This window comes from Nerophis lumbriciformis, linkage group LG21 (assembly GCF_033978685.3).
Source record: "Nerophis lumbriciformis linkage group LG21, RoL_Nlum_v2.1, whole genome shotgun sequence".
Classification (NCBI taxonomy): Eukaryota; Metazoa; Chordata; class Actinopteri; order Syngnathiformes; family Syngnathidae; genus Nerophis; species Nerophis lumbriciformis.
In genome coordinates, this window is record NC_084568.2 from 10355001 (window position 1) to 10378767 (window position 23767).

A 23767-nucleotide genomic window follows, 5' to 3' on the forward strand; every position below is an offset into this window, starting at 1 on the left:
TAAAAATATTTGACTTACTTTTAACACATTTTTGAGCGCGTCCGTTTTTTTGCCAAATGTGAGTTTTTGGAAAAAAACTGCCATAGTTCCACACATAATAACGCATCAAAATCAGTGTTATTATGAATTATTGACCAATTAAAGGCTGTAAGTATCTCATCTAAAGTATTCCACTTTGCAACTGGTTTTTGGTAATTATGCAAATTTTGTGTTTTTCCCATTATAAAAAATGTTGTTTTCCAAAAATAGCATAACACAACATTACAAATATATACTCACTTTATATCAATAGGCTCCAGCACCCCCCGTGACCCCGAAAGGGACAAGCGGTAGAAAATGGATGGATATGACTTACTTATAACACTTTTTGAGCGTGTCCGTTTTTCGTCGCCTGTGAGACATAACGTAGTTTTGAATGAAGTCGACTGAAGTGTTTAAGAGAGAAGTGCTCTGTTTTGGAATTGTGTCTATCATTTACAATACAAGAACACATATGGTGTTTTTTATGCATTCTAAATCGTAAATAAAGGGTAGCAAAAGTCAGCTAACAACGGAGCCAATGGTAGTCGTTCTGTTCCGCCTATAAAGTGCTCTAAAAAACATCCAAAAACCTCCATCAAGGTTTTATATACACTCTGTAAGTATATACATTATGTAATGTAGTAACATTCATAATAACATGTAATATTTACATATTTTGCTCATGTTAGCAGCTCAATATGTCAATTTAGCAGCATAAGCTCGTTAGCACTCGGTGATCCTCGGCTATAGTTCTTATAAAAACAATATCTCTAATACTTGTTAATATTCATGTCACGACATGTAAATGGAGTATTGTTGGTGCTTGTTTTGGGTTTGTTATAGTTTTTCTGTTTCAGAGCTCCTTTCTTTGTTTACCTTCTGGTTATTCGGTGCGCTGATCACACACGCCGGTTTCTGTTTGTTGACTTGTGTCCCCACCTGCTGGTGCCACTGATCAGGCTCGGTTATGTACCCGTCTCACCGCTCACTCGGCACAGTTCCGTTGTTTGTCGTTGGCAGGTTTGTTATTTCACTTGGCTTGTTCGCTGTAGGCGAGGGTTTGTGTGCTTGTTAGCTTCACGCTAATGCTTTTTGTTCTCTACTTTATCATCCTAAACTAAGTTGGCCTCGGGCTTCCTGTGCTCCTCCCAGTGACTGTTTTTCTATTTTTGCCTTGTCATTGGAATTAAAATATTCTTACTTGCATGCTAAGTCTGTGCAATTCTGTGCCACAGGTGTATTGCAGATATGTGACACAGGTGTGTCCGATGTGTATCACAGGTGTATCACAGGTGTGTCCTAGGTGTGTCACACAGCTGTGTCGCAGCTGTGTCACAGGTGTGTGTCACAGGTGTGTTTTAGTTGTGTCACAGGCTTGTATCGCAGGTGTGTCACAAATGCGTGTCACAGGTGTGTTTTATTTGTGTCACAGGTGTGTCGCAGGTGTGTTGCAAGTGTGTCACAGGCTTGTATCGCAGTTGTGTGTCACAGGCTTGTATCGCAGGTGTGTCACAAATGCGTGTCACAGGTGTGTTTTATTTGTGTCACAGGTGTGTCGCAGGTGTGTTGCAAGTGTGTCACAGGCTTGTATCGCAGTTGTGTGTCACAGGCTTGTATCGCAGGCGTGTCACAAATGCGTGTCACAGGTGTGTGTCACAGGTGTGTCGCAGGTGTGTTGCAAGTGTGTCACAGGCTTGTGTCGCAGTTGTGTGTCGCAGTTGTGTGTCACAGGTATGTAACAGGTGTGTCACAAGTGTGTATTACAAATGTGTGTTGCAGCTGTGTGTCACAGGTATGTCACAGGTGTGTCACAAATGTGTGTCGCAGGTTGTGTCGCAGGTGTGTTGCAAGTGTGTCACAGGCTTGTGTCGCAGTTGTGTGTCGCAGTTGTGTGTCACAGGTATGTAACAGGTGTGTCACAAATGTGTATTACAAATGTGTGTCGCAGCTGTGTGTCACAGGTATGTCACAGTTGTGTCACAGGTGTGTCGCAGGTGTGTTTTAGTTGTGTGTGTCGCAGGTGTGTTGCACGTGTCGCAGTCTTGTGTCACAAGTTTATCGCAGGTGTGTCGCAGTTGTGTCACAGGTGTGTGTCGCAGGTGTGTTTTAGTTGTGTGTGTCGCAGGTGTGTTGCACATGTGTCGCAGGCTTGTGTCGCAGTTGTGTGTCGCAGTTGTGTGTCACAGGCTTGTATCGCAGGTGTGTCACAAATGCGTGTCACAGGTGTGTGTCACAGGTGTTTTATTTGTGTCACAGGTGTGTCGCAAGTGTGTTTTATTTGTGTCGCAGGTGTGTTGCAAGCGTGTCACAGGCTTGTGTCGCAGTTGTCTGTCACAGGTATGTAGCAGGTGTGTCACAAATGTGTATCACAAATGTGTGTCGCAGCTGTGTGTCACAGGTATGTCACAGGTGTGTCACAGGTGTGTCACAAATGTGTGTCGCAGGTTGTGTCACAGGTATGTTGCAGCTGTGTGTCACAGGTGTGTCGTAGGTGTGTTTTAGTTGTGTGTGTCGCAGGTGTGTTGCACGTGTCGCAGTCTTGTGTCACAAGTTTATCGCAGGTGTGTCGCAGTTGTGTCACAGGTGTGTGTCGCAGGTGTGTTTTAGTTGTGTGTGTTGCACATGTGTCGCAGGCTTGTGTCGCAGTTGTGTGTCGCAGTTGTGTGTCACAGGCTTGTATCGCAGGTGTGTCACAAATGCGTGTCACAGGTGTGTGTCACAGGTGTGTTTTATTTGTGTCACAGGTGTGTCGCAAGTGTGTTTTATTTGTGTCACAGGTGTGTCGCAGGTGTGTTGCAAGTGTGTCACAGGCTTGTGTCGCAGTTGTCTGTCACAGGTATGTCACAGGTGTGTCACAAATGTGTGTCGCAGGTTGTGTCACAGGTATGTCGCAGCTGTGTGTCACAAGTGTGTCGCAGGTGTGTTTTAGTTGTGTGTGTCGCAGGTGTGTTGCACGTGTCGCAGTCTTGTGTCACAAGTTTATCGCAGGTGTGTCGCAGTTGTGTCACAGGTGTGTGTCGCAGGTGTGTTTTAGTTGTGTGTGTGTCGCAGGTGTGTTGCACATGTGTCGCAGGCTTGTGTCGCAGTTGTGTGTCGCAGTTGTGTGTCACAGGCTTGTATCGCAGGTGTGTCACAAATGCGTGTCACAGGTGTGTGTCACAGGTGTGTTTTATTTGTGTCACAGGTGTGTCGCAAGTGTGTTTTATTTGTGTCGCAGGTGTGTTGCAAGTGTGTCACAGGCTTGTGTCGCAGTTGTCTGTCACAGGTATGTAGCAGGTGTGTCACAAATGTGTATCACAAATGTGTGTCGCAGCTGTGTGTCACAGGTATGTCACAGGTGTGTCACAGGTGTGTCACAAATGTGTGTCGCAGGTTGTGTCACAGGTATGTCGCAGCTGTGTGTCACAGGTGTGTCGCAGGTGTGTTTTAGTTGTGTGTGTCGCAGGTGTGTTGCACGTGTCGCAGTCTTGTGTCACAAGTTTATCGCAGGTGTGTCGCAGTTGTGTCACAGGTGTGTGTCGCAGGTGTGTTTTAGTTGTGTGTGTCGCAGGTGTGTTGCACATGTGTCGCAGGCTTGTGTCGCAGTTGTGTGTCGCAGTTGTGTGTCACAGGCTTGTATCGCAGGTGTGTCACAAATGCGTGTCACAGGTGTGTGTCACAGGTGTGTTTTATTTGTGTCACAGGTGTGTCGCAAGTGTGTTGCAAGTGTGTCACAGGCTTGTGTCGCAGTTGTGTGTCACAGGTATGTAACAGGTGTGTCACAAATGTGTATTACAAATGTGTGTCGCAGCTGTGTGTCACAGATATGTCACAGTTGTGTCACAAGTGTGTGTCGCAGGTTGTGTCACAGGTATGTCGCAGCTGTGTGTCACAGGTGTGTCGCAGGTGTGTTTTAGTTGTGTGTGTCGCAGGTGTGTTGCACGTGTCGCAGTCTTGTGTCACAAGTTTATCGCAGTTGTGTCACAGGTGTGTGTCGCAGGTGTGTTGCACATGTGTCGCAGGCTTGTGTCGCAGTTGTGTGTCAAAGGCTTGTATCGCAGGTGTGTCACAAATGCGTGTCACAGGTGTGTGTCACAGGTGTGTGTCACAGGTGTGTTTTATTTGTGTCACAGGTGTGTCGCAAGTGTGTTTTATTTGTGTCACAGGTGTGTCGCAGGTGTGTTGCATCAGTGTCACAGGCTTGTGTCGCAGTTGTCTGTCACAGGTATGTAGCAGGTGTGTCACAAATGTGTATCACAAATGTGTGTCGCAGCTGTGTGTCACAGGTATGTCACAGGTGTGTCACAAATGTGTGTCGCAGGTTGTGTCACAGGTATGTCGCAGCTGTGTGTCACAGGTGTGTCGCAGGTGTGTTTTAGTTGTGTGTGTCGCAGGTGTGTTGCACGTGTCGCAGTCTTGTGTCACAAGTTTATCGCAGGTGTGTCGCAGTTGTGTCACAGGTGTGTGTCGCAGGTGTGTTTTAGTTGTGTGTGTCGCAGGTGTGTTGCACATGTGTCGCAGGCTTGTGTCGCAGTTGTGTGTCACAGGCTTGTATCGCAGGTGTGTCACAAATGCGTGTCACAGGTGTGTGTCACAGGTGTGTTTTATTTGTGTCACAGGTGTGTCGCAAGTGTGTTTTATTTGTGTCACAGGTGTGTCGCAGGTGTGTTGCAAGTGTGTCACAGGCTTGTGTCGCAGTTGTCTGTCACAGGTATGTAGCAGGTGTGTCACAAATGTGTATCACAAATGTGTGTCGCAGCTGTGTGTCACAGGTATGTCACAAGTGTGTCACATATGTGTGTCGCAGGTTGTGTCACAGGTATGTCGCAGCTGTGTGTCGCAGGTGTGTTTTAGTTGTGTGTGTCGCAGGTGTGTTGCACGTGTCGCAGTCTTGTGTCACAAGTTTATCGCAGGTGTGTCGCAGTTGTGTCACAGGTGTGTGTCGCAGGTGTGTTTTAGTTGTGTGTGTCGCAGGTGTGTTGCACATGTGTCGCAGGCTTGTGTCGCAGTTGTGTGTCACAGGTATGTAACAGGTGTGTCACAAATGTGTATCACAAATGTGTGTCGCAGCTGTGTGTCACAGGTATGTCACAGGTGTGTCACAAATGTGTGTCGCAGCTGTGTGTCACAGGTATGTCACAGGTGTGTCACAAATGTGTGTCGCAGGTTGTGTCACAGGTATGTCGCAGCTGTGTGTCACAGGTGTGTCGCAGGTGTGTTTTAGTTGTGTGTGTTGCACGTGTCGCAGTCTTGTGTCACAAGTTTATCGCAGGTGTGTCGCAGTTGTGTGTCACAGGTGTGTGTCGCAGATGTGTTTTAGTTGTGTGTGTCGCAGGTGTGTTTTAGTTGTGTGTGTCGCAGGTGTGTTGCACATGTGTCGGAGGCTTGTGTCACAAGTTTATCGCGGGTGTGTCGCAGTTGTGTGTCACAGGTATGTCACAAGTGTGTCGCAGTTGTGTGTCACAGGTATGTCGCAGGTGTGTGTCGCAGTTGTGTGTCACAGGTGTGTCACAAGTGTGTGTCGCAGGTTGTTTCACAGGTATGTCACAGGCGTGTCGCAGCTGTGTGTCACAGGTGTGTCGCAGGTGTGTTTTAGTTGTTTGTGTTGCACGTGTTGCAGTCTTGTGTCACAAGTTTATCGCAGGTGTGTCGCAGTTGTGTGTCACAGGTGTGTGTCGCAGGTGTGTTTTAGTTGTGTGTGTCGCTGATGTGTTTTAGTTGTGTGTGTCGCAGGTGTGTTGCACATGTGTCGAAGGCTTGTGTCACAAGTTTATCGCGGGTGTGTCGCAGTTGTGTGTCACAGGTATGTCACAAGTGTGTCGCAGTTGTGTGTCACAGGTATGTCGCAGGTGTGTGTCGCAGTTGTGTGTCACAGGTGTGTCACAAGTGTGTGTCGCAGGTTGTGTCACAGGTATGTCACAGGCGTGTCGCAGCTGTGTGTCACAGGTGTGTCGCAGGTGTGTTTTAGTTGTTTGTGTTGCACGTGTTGCAGTCTTGTGTCACAAGTTTATCGCAGGTGTGTCGCAGTTGTGTGTCACAGGTGTGTGTCGCAGGTGTGATTTAGTTGTGTGTGTCGCTGATGTGTTTTAGTTGTGTGTGTCGCAGGTGTGTTGCACATGTGTCGAAGGCTTGTGTCACAAGTTTATCGCAGGTGTGTCGCAGTTGTGTCACAGGTATGTGACAGGTATGTCACAAGTGTATCGCAGGTGTGTCGCAGTTGTGTGTCACAGGTATGTCACAAGTGTATCGCAGTTGTGTGTCGCAGGTGTGTATTGCAGGTGTGTCGCAGGCTTGTGTCACAGGTATGTTGCAGGTGTGTCGCAGGTGTGTGTCACAGATGTGTCGTAGGTGTGTTGCATGTGTGTCGCAGGCTTGTGTCACAGGTGTGTCACAAGTGTATGGCAGGTGTGTCGCAGGTGTGTGTCGCAGCTGTGTGTCACAGGTGTTTGTCGTAGGTGTGTCGTAGGTATGTATTGCAGGTGTGTTGCAGGTGTGTCGCAGGCTTGTGTCACAGGTATGTCGCAGGTGTGTGTCACTGGTGTGTCGTAGGTGCGTTGCATGTGTGTCTTAGGCTTTTGTCACAAGTGTGTCACAAGTGTATAGCAGGTGTGTTGCAGTTGTGTGTCGTAGGTGTGTCACAAATGTGTGTGTCGCAGGTGAGTTGCAAGCGTGTCGCAGGCTTGTGTCAGGGGTGTGTCACATGTGTCAAATGTGTCGCAGCTGTGTGTCGCAGCTGTGTGTCGCAGCTGTGTGTCGCAGGGTTGTGTCACAGGTATGTTGCAGGCTTGTGTCCTAGGTGTGTGTCACAGGTGTGTGTTGCAGGTGTGTGTCACAGGTGTGTCTTAGGTGTATCGCAGGTGTGTCGCAGCTGTTTCACAGTTGTGTCAAAGGTGTCTTAAGTGTGTCGTTGGTGTGTCACATGTATTTTGCAGGTGTGTCGCAGGCTTGTGTCACAGGTGTGTCACAAGTGTAATACAGGTGTGTCTTTGGTGTGTCACAGGTGTGTGTTGCAGGTATGTCGGAGGTATGTCTCAGGTGTGTCTTACGTGTGTCGCAGGTGTGTTGCACATGTGTCGAAGGCTTGTGTCACAAGTGTATCGCAGGTGTGTCGCAGTTGTGTGTCACAAGTGTATCGCAGTTGTGTGTCGCAGGTGTGTATTGCAGGTGTGTCGCAGGCTTGTGTCACAGGTATGTTGCAGGTGTGTCGCAGGTGTGTGTCACAGATGTGTCGTAGGTGTGTTGCATGTGTGTCGCAGGCTTGTGTCAGGTGTGTCACAAGTGTATGGCAGGTGTGTCGCAGGTGTGTGTCGCAGGCTTGTGTCACAAGTGTGTCGCAGCTGTGTGTCACAGGTGTTTGTCGCAGGTGTGTCGTTGGTATGTATTGCAGGTGTGTCGCAGGTGTGTATTGCAGGTGTGTTGCAGGTGTGTCGCAGGCTTGTGTCACAGGTATGTCGCAGGTGTGTGTCACTGGTGTGTCGTAGGTGCGTTGCATGTGTGTCTTAGGCTTTTGTCACAAGTGTATAGCAGGTGTGTCGCAGTTGTGTGTCGTAGGTGTGTCACAGATGTGTGTGTCGCAGGTGAGTTGCAAGCGTGTCGCAGGCTTGTGTCAGGGGTGTGTCACATGTGTCAAATGTGTCGCAGGTGTGTGTCGCAGCTGTGTGTCGCAGGGTTGTGTCACAGGTATGTTGCAGGTTTGTCACAGGTGTGTCGCAGGCTTGTGTCCTAGGTGTGTGTCACAGGTGTGTGTTGCAGGTGTGTGTCACAGGTGTGTCTTAGGTGTATCGCAGGTGTGTCGCAGCTGTTTCACAGTTGTGTCTTAAGTGTGTCGTTGGTGTGTCACATGTATTTTGCAGGTGTGTCGGAGGTGTGTCGCAGGCTTGTGTCACAGGTGTGTCACAAGTGTAATACAGGTGTGTCTTTGGTGTGTCACAGGTGTGTGTTGCAGGTATGTCGGAGGTATGTCTCAGGTGTGTCTTACGTGTGTCGCAGGTGTATCGTAGGTGTGTCCGCAAGTGTGTCGCAGGTGTGTGCTTGTGCTAACAACACCGGGCAGCAGCAACAGAACTGGAGCATGTTTTGTTGTTCTTGTTGTGATTTTGTCCTTCAACATGATTGTCAGCAATGTGCGTACGCTTTATAGCGTTAGCATCGCTGAGCTAAATATGTTCCTAGCTAGCATCTAAAAATCACTAAAATTTGAGACTTTTTGTATTTGCAGCTGACAAAAGTCTTTACTCTCTGACTCCTCGCCAAAATAGACGCTGAGAGTACGCCAGAGTGACGTAGACTTTGGTGGTGAGGGAGGATGACGCATTTTGTGCGCTTGTGTGTGTGTGTGACACAAAAGAGGAGGGGCCATGACCCGATCAGCCAATCAGGTTGCTCCCACTGGGTGGTCGTCCGTCCCAGAGAAATCACTTCCTGTATGCCCATTTGTGTTTAGTTTTTTAAATTTTATTTCCACTATTCATCCCAGGCGAGGGTTTCCAGACAGCTGGCCAGGAATCTTTGATGGATCATACCAAAGTAGTCGATTGAAAGATGATGGATGAGCAAGTGAGATCTGGACTCATTTTAAAAACAGACACCATTTTTTGCTTTCTTCATGCTAAAAACTGCACTGTCAGCAAAAATCACAATGTTGTGTCCTCCTCCAGTCCTGCAGGTGGCAGTAGTTTGCTCCCCCTGCTGGATGTCAGAGGTTTCTGCCCTGATTGGCTCCAAAGCAAGCCGACTGTAACAGATAAAAGGAAACAAATGCAATTCCCCAAACTGCACCTTTATCTATGGGTTGTACTTGTATAGCGCTTTTCTACCTTCAAGGTACTCAAAGCGCTTTGACACTACTTCCACATTTACCCATTCACACACACATTCACACACTGATGGAGGGAGCTGCCATGCAAGGCGCTAACCAGCACCCATCAGGAGCAAGGGTGAAGTGTCTTGCTCAGGACACAACGGACATGACGAGGTTGGTACTAGGTGGGGATGGACTGGACTCTCACAATATTATGTTAGATCCACTATGGACTGGACTCTCACTATTATGTTAAATCCACTATGGACTGGACTCTCACTATTATGTTAGATCCACTATGGACTGGACTCTCACACTATTATGTTAGATCCACTATGGACTGGACTCTTACACTATTATGTTAGATCCACTATGGACTGGACTCACACTATTATGTTGGATCCACTATGGACTGGACTCTCACACTATTATGTTAGATCCACTATGGACTGGACTCTCACACTATTATGATAGATCCACTATGGACTGGACTCTCACTATTATGTTAGATCCACTATGGACTGGACTCTCACACTATTATGTTAGATCCACTATGGACTGGACTCTCACACTATTATGTTAGATCCACTATGGACTGGACTCTCACACTATTATGTTAGATCCACTATAGACTGGACTCACACTATTATGTTAGATCCACTATGGACTGGACTCTCACACTATTATGTTAGATCCACTATGGACTGGACTCTCACAATATTATGTTAGACCCACTATGGACTGGACTCTCACAATATTATGTTGGAGGAAGGAACTTATTGACGACAACGTCGATCTACAGTGCGCCTTAGCAATTATCCGCGAAGAACAACCTGATCGTTACGGTTATTCCAAAAACAACAGTTGTTACGATCATTACAATCATTACAAGTGTTACAGTCGTTAAGATTTTTACATTGGTTAGTCGTCACGATTGTTACAATTATTACAACGGTTACAATCATCACAATTGTTACAATTGTTAAGATTGTTACATTTGTTACTCGTCACGATTATTAGTTATTGCAATTGTTACAATTTTCACAATTGTTAAAATGGTAGCAATCGTGAAGATTGTTGTATTAGTTACAATTTAGATTGTTACATTTGTTAGTCGTCACAATTGTTACAATCATTGCAATTGTTAAAATCATTGCAATTGTTACATTTGTTACAATTATTACAGTACTTGCATTCATTACAGTGTTGCAATTGTTTCAATCATTACTATTGTTACAATTCTTACAATCGTGAAGATTGTTACATTTGTTAGTCACGATTGTTGCAATTATTAAAATATTACAATTGTTAGAATCATTGTAATTGTCACCTTTTTACAATCGTTATGGTGCTTACACAGTACTTACATTCATTACAATGTTACAATCATTACAATCGTTACATTTGTTTTATTTGTTACAACCGTTACAATCATTACAATGTTACAAGTGTTACATTAATTAACATTGTTACAACCGTTACAACCACTACAATCATTACAATCGTTTATTTTTTTTTACAATCGTTACACTTCTTTCAATTGTTACAATCATTACAGTGTTACAATTATTACAATAATTCAAATAATTACAATGTCACAATATTACAATTATTGCAATCGTTACAAGCATTACAATGTTACAATTATTGCAATCATTACAATTGTTACAATCGTTACAATTGTTACATTTGTTACAATGTTTCAATCATCACAACAGTTACAATTTTACAAATGTCACAATCATAATACAATTATTAAAATGATCACAATAGTTAGTTTTACAATTGTTAGAATAATTTTATTTGTGACAATTGTTTCAATCATTACATTGTTACAATTCTTACAATCGTGAAGATTGTTACATTTGTTAGTCACGATTGTTGCAATTATTAAAATATTACAATTGTTAGAATCATTGTAATTGTCACATTTTTACAATCGTTATGGTGCTTACACAGTACTTACATTCATTACAATGTTACAATCGGTACAATTGTTACATTTGTTTTATTTTTTACAACCGTTACAATCATTACAATGTTACAAGTGTTACATTAATTAACATTGTTACAACCGTTACAACCACTACAATCATTACAATCGTTTATTTTTTTTATTTTTTTTTACAATCGTTACACTTCTTTCAATTGTTACAATCATTACAGTGTTACAATTATTACAATAATTCAAATAATTACAATGTCACAATATTACAATTATTGCAATCGTTACAAGCATTACAATGTTACAATTATTACAATCATTACAATTGTTGCAATCGTTACAATTGTTACATTTGTTACAATGTTTCAATTATCACAACAGTTACAATTTTACAAATGTTACAATCATAATACAATTATTAAAATGATCACAATAGTTAAAGTTTTACAATTGTTAGAATAATTTTATTTGTGACAATTGTTTCAATCATTACATTGTTACGATCGTTACAATCGATACATTCGTTAGTGGTTACGATCATTACGTTCGTTAGTAGTAAAAATCATTAGAATTGTTCTCAGCTGATATTTTCCACCTTTTTAAAGCTTTATTGCGCTACACAGCCAAACAAGAACACTGTTGATTTTGAAGGACACACAACCTAACAGATTTTAGGGAGCTGAGGTCAAAGATCGGAATAATACTTTCAGGGACAATTTACAACCATCAAAAAGCTGCTGGAATATTTTCTCATATCCAAGCAAGATTTTTTGATTTTGAAAACATGTGCAATGATTGAAGTCTGGGGTGGATTCCACTGTAGAAAAGCAAAGAAGCCTGTTTATTTTGACTTTAATATGATTGAAGAGGTTTGACGTCTTCTCCAAGGAAATACTTCTAAGCAAATCAAGAACCCTATTGATTTGGAATTCTAATAAATCCGCGGTCAGAGGTTGAATTATATTTGATTTTGACATGTGAAAGAATCAATTTTTCGTCTTTGATTTGAAACTATTGATTTTGAGCTGTCCCAGAGTTTCACCTCGTTAGGAACATAACGCCTTGTCAGCACTCTGCGTGTTACAGCACGTTTGCTGAGATTATTCTTTTAAAGCCAAGCAAGAATTCTAGTGATTTTGAACGGTATGCCAGCCAGTATGTTTGGGGAAGTCGAGGTGGACGTTGGCACAAATAGGTCAGCCACTGACAACTACCGAGCAGTCTTTCAAAGATTGTTCAATCACAACAAGATCCCTATTGATCTTGAATGACGCATGACCTGCTAGGGGTTTTCACCTTGAACACGGGGGGCTGTTGGTTTCGCACCAGGGGACAGACTGAGGTCAGACCAGGCATCTGTGAGATGGATCAATCATCGTCCTCATGGTCGCCGTGGTAACAGCCAGCATCATCAAGAGCCTTTGCGTTTGGAACAAGCGCGAGTTTTACGACATTATCAAAGATGTGTTTCACAGCAGATGCTCTTCATGTTGCTGGTGAAATGTCGCGTGATGCGCTCCAGGCTCGCAGTGTGTGTGTGTGTGTGTGTGTGTGTGTGTGTGTGTGTGTGCACGCATATGTGTGTGTGTGTGTGTAATGAGAGACTGTGCTGTACATTCCCAACATGATACTGCTCAGTGACATCACCACCCAGAAGATATGTCCCAATCTGATATTGATGTTAGATATTGGTGCGATAGCTTCACGAAGTATGGATGATTTATAAAATGTGTGATATCATGTGCGATACAAGCAGTCCTGCGGCGTGTTTACTTGTGTGGCACTTATTCACGTTAAAACTGAGCCAATTTGTGAAGGTCATGGGTAGGGATGTCCCGATCCGATATTTGGATCGGATCGGCTGCCGATATTTGCCAAAAATTGCGTATCGGCAAGGCATGGGAAAATGCCGATCCAGATCCAGTTTTAAAAAAAAAACTCCGGTCCGTGTTTTCCAACGCACCGATTTAAATAATACATTCCACTTTTCTGCTGCTCCGTAATTTCCGTTCCGCATTTTCCAGCACACCTTCAACACATCCACAATTCTCACGCAGTTGCTTTTAGCTGCTGGCATTACACGACAGGCTCTTCTCACTCTTTCCTGTGTCTCCCTCTCACAGACAGCAAGCGCACCGTCTTACACACGTCACATACTGTCACGTCATACGTCACATACGTATACGTCCTCTCCCAGCAGAGAGGTAGCAGCATGGCTAACGTTAGCTGTGATGCTAGCGCAGCCGTGCGAGCAACGCTCTCTCTAAGGTGCTCACATATCAAACTCTTTTGGCTGTCTTTTTGACACTTACATCCGGCGCCCCCCTCCACACCCTGGATTATAAATAATGTAAATAATTCAATGTGATTATCTTGTGTGATGACTGTATTATGATGATAGTATATATCTGTATCATGAATCAATTTAAGTGGACCCCGACTTAAACAAGTTGAAAAACTTATTGGGGTGTTACCATTTAGTGGTCAATTGTACGGAATATGTACTTCACTGTGCAACCTACTAATAAAAGTCTCAATCAATCAATCAAAACATAGAATCATCATACTGCTGTGATTATATGCATCAAGTGTTCATTCAAGGCTAAGGCAAAATATCCAGATATATATTGTGTATCGTGATTTGGCCTTAAAATATCGCAATATTAAAAAAAGGCCATATCGCCCAGCCCTAGTTCAATGATGCCATTTCTGTTTGTCATGTATAATTTTGTCTATTTTGTGTTTATCTTTGAATAAACAGGTCAGTTTCTTGTTACCAACCATTGTGTATTATTCAAACTCCCCTAATTCAGCTGGCTAGTTGTTATCAAGAGTACTAAAACCCTTTTCAACATGATTCTGACAACTAAGTAGGCTAAATAACTTTAAACTTTAATACATGCTCGGATAGGCCAGTATCGGTCAGTATCGGTATCGGTCAGTATCGGTATCGGATCGGAAATGCAAAAACAATATCGGTATCGGATCGGAAGTGCAAAAACCTGGATCGGGACATCCCTAGTCATGGGTCACTGTAGCTCCTCGATGCATCGGACTATAACGTGGTAAAAAAACAACATTCTTATTATTAAGTTGGACAATGACAACACTGTCGTAGTATATAAATACACGGAAATAAATGACATTTTGTAGTATTTACTTACAATGACAATAAAGGACTGTATTTGTCCATCTTTGATAGTAAAACAAACACTTTTTGATGGAGAAGCACAAAAAAAAACCAAAACTATTTTGTCATCATCCGTTGCCCGGGTCATGTTTTGTTTGGTATTCCAGTTGGGTTTCCTAGTTGCCATGGGTGCTGATTTTCGTCACCTGCCTCTGATTTGTGGTCGGGACGCTCACCTGCTTCTGGTCACTAATCAGAGAGCTATATATTCCTGCCTCGCGCCACACTCTGGCAGTGTCACTCGCTTGTTGCGACAGCTTTCCTATTTGTCACTAGCCGTAGATCGTTCCTGAGTTAAGCTTTGCCGAAGTTTCCCGTGCCATCGGCATGCCGCCCTTGTTTTGTATTTTTTCCCTCGCTTATTGATTGATAAAGAAGCCTCTTGCCTGCACGCTGCCTCCCTGCAGTCCTTTCTGCATCTTGGGGACACCACCACCGCAACCATGCAGCCAAGACGTAACAGATTAACACCCAAATCGTGATTCTTATTCATCTAAATTCTAAATTGATACATTAATATTCAAAAATCGATAAAAAAATAAAAATATTTTTAGTATTCGCGATTAACTAACTAGCTTATGCCGCTATATTGACATATTGAGCTGCTGCATCGCCTCTGAGTTGGTGAAAGTTAATTCTGAATCATGCGTCTCACCTGGATAGTAGAAGGTTGTGGACATAAACCCACAAGTTGGTCAACTTCGACATCCAACTTAGACCTGGAGATGACCAGAAAGACCCTTAGTGGGGATTATGATGAATTGTTCATGTAGAGGAGAAGATATAAATATCCCGTCAGTCTTTATCCCAGTGAGAGCAGACATTGTACAGTAAGTGATTGTTTTATTATGTTTGTTGTCTCTCATCAAGTTTGCCATGATCAGTAGTGTTGTTGATGAAGGAAAAAGCAAACATTGTGATGAATCTGTGAAATAAATGCGCCGCCCTATGCTGAAAATGTGCAAAATACGTAAGTATGACATGTTATTATGAATGATGCTAATGATAAAACCTTCATGAGGGTGTTTGGAGGTCTTTATAGCGCTTTATAGGCAAAATACAGCAACACTCATTGACTTAATTGTTGGCTGACCTTTGCTCGCCTTTATTTGTGAGTTAGAATGCATCAAAAAAAGAAAAAACACATGTGTTCTTGTCTTATATAAGAATTTTTGAATGATTTTATTTTTAAAAGTACAGTTCCACTTTAACGCCTTTGGCCTCCACGAGCAGGCGTGCACTCACAGTACAGCAGAACACCGTTTCCACATTGACATCATGGGAATAGAAATAATAATCTGTTCCAGGGTCAAAATGTAGTACAAACCTGTCGACGTTATGTCTTTTGGAATCACTGAAAAAGCCAAAGAAAAAGCAAAAACGCCTCGGTCCTAAAGGGTCATATCATGGTTCTTGTCTACGTGGAAACACTTCCTTGTGGTCTACATAACATGTCATGGTGCATCTTTGGTCCAAATGTTGCATAGATGATCTTTGACAGACAGTCTTCAAGCCGCTTTCTGCCTCCCTTGAAATGTTTTTGTGTATGTGCACACACTCCCTGCATGTTTTTATTCAACGCAAGGAATAATTGTAAAAAAATATATATACACATTTCAAGTAGTTACATGATGTCAAAACACTAATGGTAACGTAAACTAGCCAGTGGACTGGACTACGTTTGATATTTTCCTGTGTTTACAATCACTTCCTGTCCTGGTTCTCTTGTTGTCTCTATTTCCTGTTTGCACCTTTACTTTCTGTTCCTCATCCTGCCAGCACACCGGTTCCTCGTTTGCCAAAAAGAGTTATTCAGTTTCGCATGGCTTTCCCTATGCTTCCCATGCACTCCCCAGCTGCACTGTAGCTTTTGTTTCGTCATTGAATATACTTTTACCTGCACGCCATCTTGGGGTCACGTCGCAAACATTGCTCACCTAAGCTGTGACCGGTGTCCATATGTTTTAGTCAGATAAATGTAACTATATATATATATATGTGTATATATATATATATATATATATATATATATATGTATATATATATATATATGTGTATATATATATATATGTGTATATACAGGTAAAAGCCAGTAAATGAGAATATTTTGAAAAACTTGATTTATTTCAGTAATTGCATTCAAAAGGTGTAACTTGTACATTATATTTATTCATTGCACACAGACTGATGCATTCAAATGTTTATTTCATTTAATTTTGATGATTTGAAGTGGCAACAAATGAAAATCCAAAATTCTGTGTGTCACAAAATTAGAATATTACTTAAGGCTAATACAAAAAAGGGATTTTTAGAAATGTTGGCCAACTGAAAAGTATGAAAATGAAAAATATGAGCATGTACAATACTCAATACTTGGTTGGAGCTCCTTTTGCCTCAATTACTGCGTTAATGCGGCGTGGCATGGAGTCGATGAGTTTCTGGCACTGCTCAGGTGTTATGAGAGCCCAGGTTGCTCTGATAGTGGCCTTCAACTCTTCTGCGTTTTTGGGTCTGGCATTCTGCATCTTCCTTTTCACAATACCCCACAGATTTTCTATGGGGCTAAGGTCAGGGGAGTTGGCGGGCCAATTTAGAACAGAAATACTATGGTCCGTAAACCAGGCACGGGTAGATTTTGCGCTGTGTGCAGGCGCCAAGTCCTGTTGGAACTTGAAATCTCCATCTCCATAGAGCAGGTCAGCAGCAGGAAGCATGAAGTGCTCTAAAACTTGCTGGTAGACGGCTGCGTTGACCCTGGATCTCAGGAAACAGAGTGGACCGACACCAGCAGATGACATGGCACCCCAAACCATCACCCAACCATGCAAATTTTGCATTTCCTTTGGAAATCGAGGTCCCAGAGTCTGGAGGAAGACAGGAGAGGCACAGGATCCACGTTGCCTGAAGTCTAGTGTAAAGTTTCCACCATCAGTGATGGTTTGGGGTGCCATGTCATCTGCTGGTGTCGGTCCACTCTGTTTCCTGAGATCCAGGGTCAACGCAGTCAACCTGGGCTCTCATAACACCTGAGCAGTGCCAGAAACTCATCGACTCCATGCCACGCCGCATTAACGCAGTAATTGAGGCAAAAGGAGCTCCAACCAAGTATTGAGTATTGTACATGCTCATATTTTTCATTTTCATACTTTTCAGTTGGCCAACATTTCTAAAAATCCCTTTTTTGTATTAGCCTTACACAATATTCTAATTTTGTGACACACGGAATTTTGGATTTTCATTTGTTGCCACTTCAAATCATCAAAATTAAATGAAATAAACATTTGAATGCATCAGTCTGTGTGCAATGAATAAATATAATGTACAAGTTACACCTTTTGAATGCAATTACTGAAATAAATCAAGTTTTTCAAAATATTCTCATTTACTGGCTTTTACCTGTATATATATGTATATGTATATATATGTATATGTATATATGTATATATATATATATATATTTTTTTATTTTTATTTTTTTTTTCAAACTAAAACTTATATATATATATATTATATATATATATATATATATAAGTTTTAGTTTGAAAAAATAAAAAATATATATATACATATACACACACAGTCGTGGTCAAAAGTTTACATACACTTGTAAATAACATAATGTCATGGCTGTCTTGAGTTTCCAATAATTTCTACAACTCTTATTCCTTTGTGATAGAGTGATTGGAGCACATACTTGTTGGTCACAAAAACATTTTATTATCGGTATCGTTTTTTTTTTTTTATTAAATCAACATAAAAAACACAAGATACACTTACAATTAGTACACCAACCCAAAAAACCTCCCTCCCCCATTTACAGTCATTCACACAAAAGGGTTGTTTCTTTCTGTTATTAATATTCAGGTTCCTACATTATATATCAATATATATCAATACAGTCTGCAAGGGATACAGTCCGTAAGCACACATGATTGTGCGTGCTGCTGGTCCACTAATAGTACTAACCTTTAACAGTTAATTTTACTAATTTTCATTAATTACTAGTTTCTATGGAACTGTTTTTATATTGTTTTACTTTCTTTTTTATTCAAGAAAATGTTTTTAATTTATTTATCTTATTTTATTAATTTTTTTTAAAAAGTACCTTATCTTCACCATACCTGGTTGTCCAAATTAGGCATAATAATGTGTTAATTCCACGACTGCATATATCGGTTGATATCGGTATCGGTAATTAAAGAGTTGGACAACATCGGAATATCGGATATCGGCAAAAAGCCATTATTGGACATCCCTTATATATATATATATATATATATATATATATAAAATTAACTAATGAATACATCATTAACATATTTGGATATTAAGAGTATGTGAAAGTTTGACTGCTACTTTGTTTACTTCCGTGATGACCTCCTTAAAGTATTGTAATCAATCAGAAATATCAAGCAGCTAAAATGCGCCATTTTTGCATTTTTCCCATCATGCCTTGCAATGATGGGAATTGCAAAATGGGCGTAATTTCGATTTTTATGTGTTGTGATTGGAAATGTTTTATAATATCCACAGATTTCAGTGAGCAGGTTGTGTTATGTGTGACCATACCTTTTTGTGTTGGTTGCATTTATTTATTTATTTTTGCACCATGACTAGGGAGGGTTGTTTGGATTGGGTCATAGAAGTCAGTACTATGCTGCAGACATCTCTAAGCATATTTAATGGTCATTGACCGGATTTACTCGCAGTGTCCACAAAATTGTTACGATGTTAGAAATACAGATTCTTTTGAGCTCATGACGTCTCACTTGGCCCGCGGGTCATCGTTTGGACACCCCTGCTTTAAGCTAGCGCTAACGCCATTATGCTAATGCTAATGCTAGAGCTACACCCGCAGATGTGATGCTAAATAAAGTGAAGAGAAATAAGTGTGCTTATTGATCACAAGGTGATCAATTATTGATTGATTATGTTCTGTGTAGGTCGTGGCGTTGACGTTGCCGCGTCTCAGGAGCTCACCGCGGCGCTGACTCGGCATCCTTCCTTTCATGCCTCGGGGCCGCGCCTGAAACCTCCGAGCCGCAGAACCCGACCGCCACCACCCGTGCATCCAAGATGGACGACGACGGACGCTACCGGGACAACCGCTCAGACTTCATCCGCGGCGCCAAGGACATCGCCAAGGTGGCCAAGAAGCAGGTGGGCAAGAAGATGGGGCGCGGCGTGGACAAGGTGGCCGACGAGTACACCCGTCGTTCCTATAAGCGCTTCGAGGAGGAAGACGACGACGACGACTACGCCAGCGGAGCGGGCGACGACGGCGGCTACCGTGGCAACGACAGCCGCGCCAACGACGACGAGGGCCATAGCGACTCCACCGAGGGCCACGACGAGGACGACGAGATCTACGAGGGCGAGTACCAAGGCATCCCGCGGGCCGACTCGGTGGGCAAGGGCGGCGCGGCTGACGGGGTGGAGGCGCAGGCGCAGCAGTTCCGGGACATGTCGGCGTACGAGGGCAAGCGGCGGAAGGACCAGGAGGAGCTGGCTCAGCAGTACGAGAGCATCCTGCAGGAGTGCGGACACGGAAAGTTCCAGTGGACGCTCTACTTCGTCCTCGGCTTGGCGCTCATGGCCGACGGCGTGGAGATCTTCGTGGTCGGCTTCGTGCTGCCCAGCGCCGAGAAGGACATGTGTCTGTCAGAGCCCAACAAGGGCATGCTGGGTAAGTTTTGACCTCTTTCCTGGCATCCAGTCAGCAGGCTGACTCCTCCCACTTCCTTCCTCCTTTTCTTCTTTTCTCTTCCTCCCACTTACTTCTTTTCGTCCTTTTCTTCTCTCTTCCTCCTTTTCTTCTCTTCTTCCCACTTCCTTCTCTTCTTTTCTCTTCCTCCTACTTCCTTCTTTTCCTCCTTTTCTTCTACCTTTCTCCTACTACCGTCCTCTTCCTTTTCTCCTTCTCTCCTTCCTCCTTTCTTCTCTCTTTCTCCCACTTCCTTCTCTTCCTCTTTTTCTTCTTCACCTTCTCCTACTTCCTTCTCTTCCTGTTCTCCTACTCTCCTCCCCTCTCCTCTTCTTGATCTTACTTCCTTCTCTCCTTTCTTCTTCCATCCCCTACTTCCTTCTTCCTTTCACTTCCTTTTCTTCTTCCTTCCTCCTTTTCTTCTCTCTTCCTCCCACTCCCTTCACTCATACTCTCATTCTTCCTTTTCTTCTCTTCTTCCCACTCCCTTCTCTTCCTTTTCTTCTTTTCTCTTCCTCCTACTTTCTTCTTTTCCTCATTTTCTTCTTCCTTCCTCCTACTTCATTTTCTTCCTTTTCTCCTACTCTTCTTCCTCCCTCTCCTCTTCTTGATCTTACTTCCTTTCACTTCCTTTTCTTCTTCCTTCCTCCCACTTCCTTCTCTTCCCTTTCTTCTCCTCTCCTCCCACCTCATTCTCTTCCTCCCACTTCCTTCTCTTCTTCCTTCACCCCACTTCATTCTCTTTATCCTTTTTTCTCTTCCTCCTCCTTCTTTCTCTCCCTCTTTGTCTTTTTCTTTTCTCCTACTTCCTTCTTCTTCCTTTATGCTCCTTCTCATCTACTTCCTACTTTACTTCTTCCTTTCTTCTACTTCCTTCTATTCCTCCTTTTCCTTCTCTCTTCTTCATTCCCCTACTTCTTTCTTCTCCCCTCCTTCTCTTCTCTCTTTCTCCTACTTCTTTCCTCTTCCTTTATGCTCCTTTTCGTCTCCTTTACTTAATGCTTTTCTTCTTCCTTCCTTCTTTTCCTCCTTTTCCTTCTCTTCCTTTTCTTCTTCATTCTCTTCCTTCTTTTCGTCTCTCTTCCGCCTTCTCTATTTCCTTCTTCGTCCTCTTCTTCTTCCCTCTTCTTCCTGCCTTCCTCTTCCTCCTCTCTCCTCCTCTTTTCTTTCCTTCCATCCTTCCTCCTCTGTCTTCTTTCCTCCTTCTCAGCCTTCATCCTCATCTTTTTCCTTCCTCCTCCTGCTCCGTGACATTCTTACACAACATGGCTGACTCACGAAAGTGGACAGTTCTTGTAGCGACACTCCCATGTTGTCACTTTTACCTGTAGAGCTTTTTCTCGCACATTTGTTGCCAGGTAGAATTCTTCAAAGAGCAATAAATAAATCAACCAGGAACCCTCAGGTGGCTGGCACGGCCACTCTACCCGCCGAGCCATGTTGTCCATTTATTTGTAAAAAAAAAAAAACATTATTATTATTCAAAACCAAATAGTTATTTTTAAAATGGGGAAATAAATCAGATCATTTGTATTTTGTCACTCCATTTTCTACCGCTTGTCCCTTTCGGGCTAGCGGGGGGTGCCCGAGCCTATATCAGCTGCATTTCGTACACCCTGGACAAGTCGCCACCTCATCACAGGTTTCCCTGCTCTTCAGGGGATTTCAGGATCCCCTGAAGAGCAGGGAAACCTGCGAAAGAGGCTTGTAAGGATGAAATAGCCTCTGTGTTTTTCCTGACCTAACGTATATTCCGCTCTACCCCGGTATTGAGCACTGAATAACGGATAAACCACAAGAACCTCGACTATATATATATATATATATATATATATATATATATATGTCTTAATAAGGTTATCCAAAAAATAGTGCTCGATACCGTAGTAGAGCGCAATATATGTATGTGTGGGAAAAAAATCACAAGACTACTTCATCTCTACAGGCCTGTTTCATGAGGGGTTCCCTCAATCATCAGGAGATTTTAATGGGAGCATTCACATACCATGGTTTATATAGGGCACAGAGTGGGTGGGTACAGGCTGGCGTGGTGATTGGCTCATGTGTTACCTAGGAGGTGTTTCCGTCTGTGGCGGCATGCTGATACAATTTCGCTGCGCTTGTTGAGGGATGACAGGTCTGGACAGTATATAATAAACAGTTTCTCTTTCAAGCATAGGTTGCATCTTTTATTACCACTATTGTAAGGTGTGCTGGATACAAGAATTTGCCATGTTATTGAATATTCAACATTATTGTCTTTGAGGTCCCAAATGTGTTTGCTGAGTTCTGTGGTATTCCGCAGGTTTTGGTTCCTGAAAGAAGCCTTGTGATTGTTCCATCTGGTTTTAAACTCTCCCTCGGTTAATCCTATATATATATATATATATATATATATATATATATATATATATATATATGGTGGTAGCGGGGGTGTATATCGTAGCGTCCCGGAGGAGTTAGTGCTGCAAGGGATTCTGGGTATTTCTGTTGTGTTTATGTTGTGTTACGGTGCGGATGTTCTCCCGAAATGTGTTTGTCATTCTTGTTTGGTGTGGGTTCACAGTGTGGCGCATATTTGTAACAGTGTTAAAGTTGTTTATACGGCCACCCTCACTGTGACCTGTATGGCTGTTGACCAAGTATGCCTTGCATTCACTGATGTGTGTGCTAAAGCCGCATTTATTATGTGAATGAGTCTGCACGCTGTTTGCATGGGGTAAAAGCGGACGTGACGACAGGTTGTAGAGGACGCTAAAGGTAGTGCCTTTAAGGCACGCCCCCAATATTGTTGTCCGGGTGGAAATCGGGAGAAATTCGGGAGAATGGTTGCCCCGGGAGATTTTCGGCAGGGGCACTGAAATTCGGGAGTCTCCCGGGAAAATCAGGAGGGTTGGCAAGTGTGGGATTGGTTGATTGGCAACACTAATTGGTCCCTAGTGTGTGAATGTGAGTGTGAATCTGTCTTTCTGTGTTGGCCCTGCGGTGAGGTGGCGACTTGTCCAGGGTGTACTCCGCCTTCCGCCCGAATGCAGCTGAGAAAGACTCCAGCACCCCCTGCGACCCCGAAAGGGACAAGTGGTAGAAAATGGATGGATGGATGGAAGTCTTACACCCGCAACACCATGGGCCAAGACCGTTTAAGCAGCCTAGCTCTGCTGGCCATTGAGAGGACACTTGTCAAATCCCTGGAAAAGACGCCTTCTTGGTACGACAGGGTCACAGATCACTTTCTTAAAAAGGAACGGAGGGTAGAATTTACGTATAAATAAATCAACACATTTAATGATGTATGCCGAAATTGAGCTTCCCCGCCTTGAGAGACCAGCATCCACCACTGATATATATATATATATATATATATATATATATATATATATATATATATATATATATATACAGGTAAAAGCCAGTAAATTAGAATATTTTGAAAAACTTGATTTATTTCAGTAATTGCATTCAAAAGGTGTAACTTGTACATTATATTTATTCATTGCACACAGACTGATGCATTCAAATGTTTATTTCATTTAATTTTGATGATTTGAAGTGGCAACAAATGAAAATCCAAAATTCCGTGTGTCACAAAATTAGAATATTACTTAAGGCTAATACAAAAAAGGGATTTTTAGAAATGTTGGCCAACTGAAAAGTATGAAAATGAAAAATATGAGCATGTACAATACTCAATACTTGGTTGGAGCTCCTTTTGCCTCAATTACTGCGTTAATGCGGCGTGGCATGGAGTCGATGAGTTTCTGGCACTGCTCAGGTGTTATGAGAGCCCAGGTTGCTCTGATAGTGGCCTTCAACTCTTCTGCGTTTTTGGGTCTGGCATTCTGCATCTTCCTTTTCACAATACCCCACAGATTTTCTATGGGGCTAAGGTCAGGGGAGTTGGCGGGCCAATTTAGAACAGAAATACCATGGTCCGTAAACCAGGCACGGGTAGATTTTGCGCTGTGTGCAGGCGCCAAGTCCTGTTGGAACTTGAAATCTCCATCTCCATAGAGCAGGTCAGCAGCAGGAAGCATGAAGTGCTCTAAAACTTGCTGGTAGACGGCTGCGTTGACCCTGGATCTCAGGAAACAGAGTGGACCGACACCAGCAGATGACATGGCACCCCAA

General features: G+C 43.0%; 1 protein-coding gene across 3 annotated transcripts in view; it reads left to right on the top strand.

Moving 5' to 3' along the window:
- The window catches only part of sv2a (synaptic vesicle glycoprotein 2A), a 60184-nt gene that overhangs the window by 6411 nt on the left and 30006 nt on the right, over positions 1-23767 (top strand). For all 3 annotated transcript variants that reach the window (XM_061983104.1, XM_061983105.1, XM_061983106.1), the window contains exon 2: positions 18879-19621. In XM_061983104.1, coding sequence (XP_061839088.1) covers positions 19012-19621 — 610 coding nt within the window. In that variant the 5' untranslated portion in view covers positions 18879-19011. The remainder of the gene's footprint in view (positions 1-18878; positions 19622-23767) is intronic.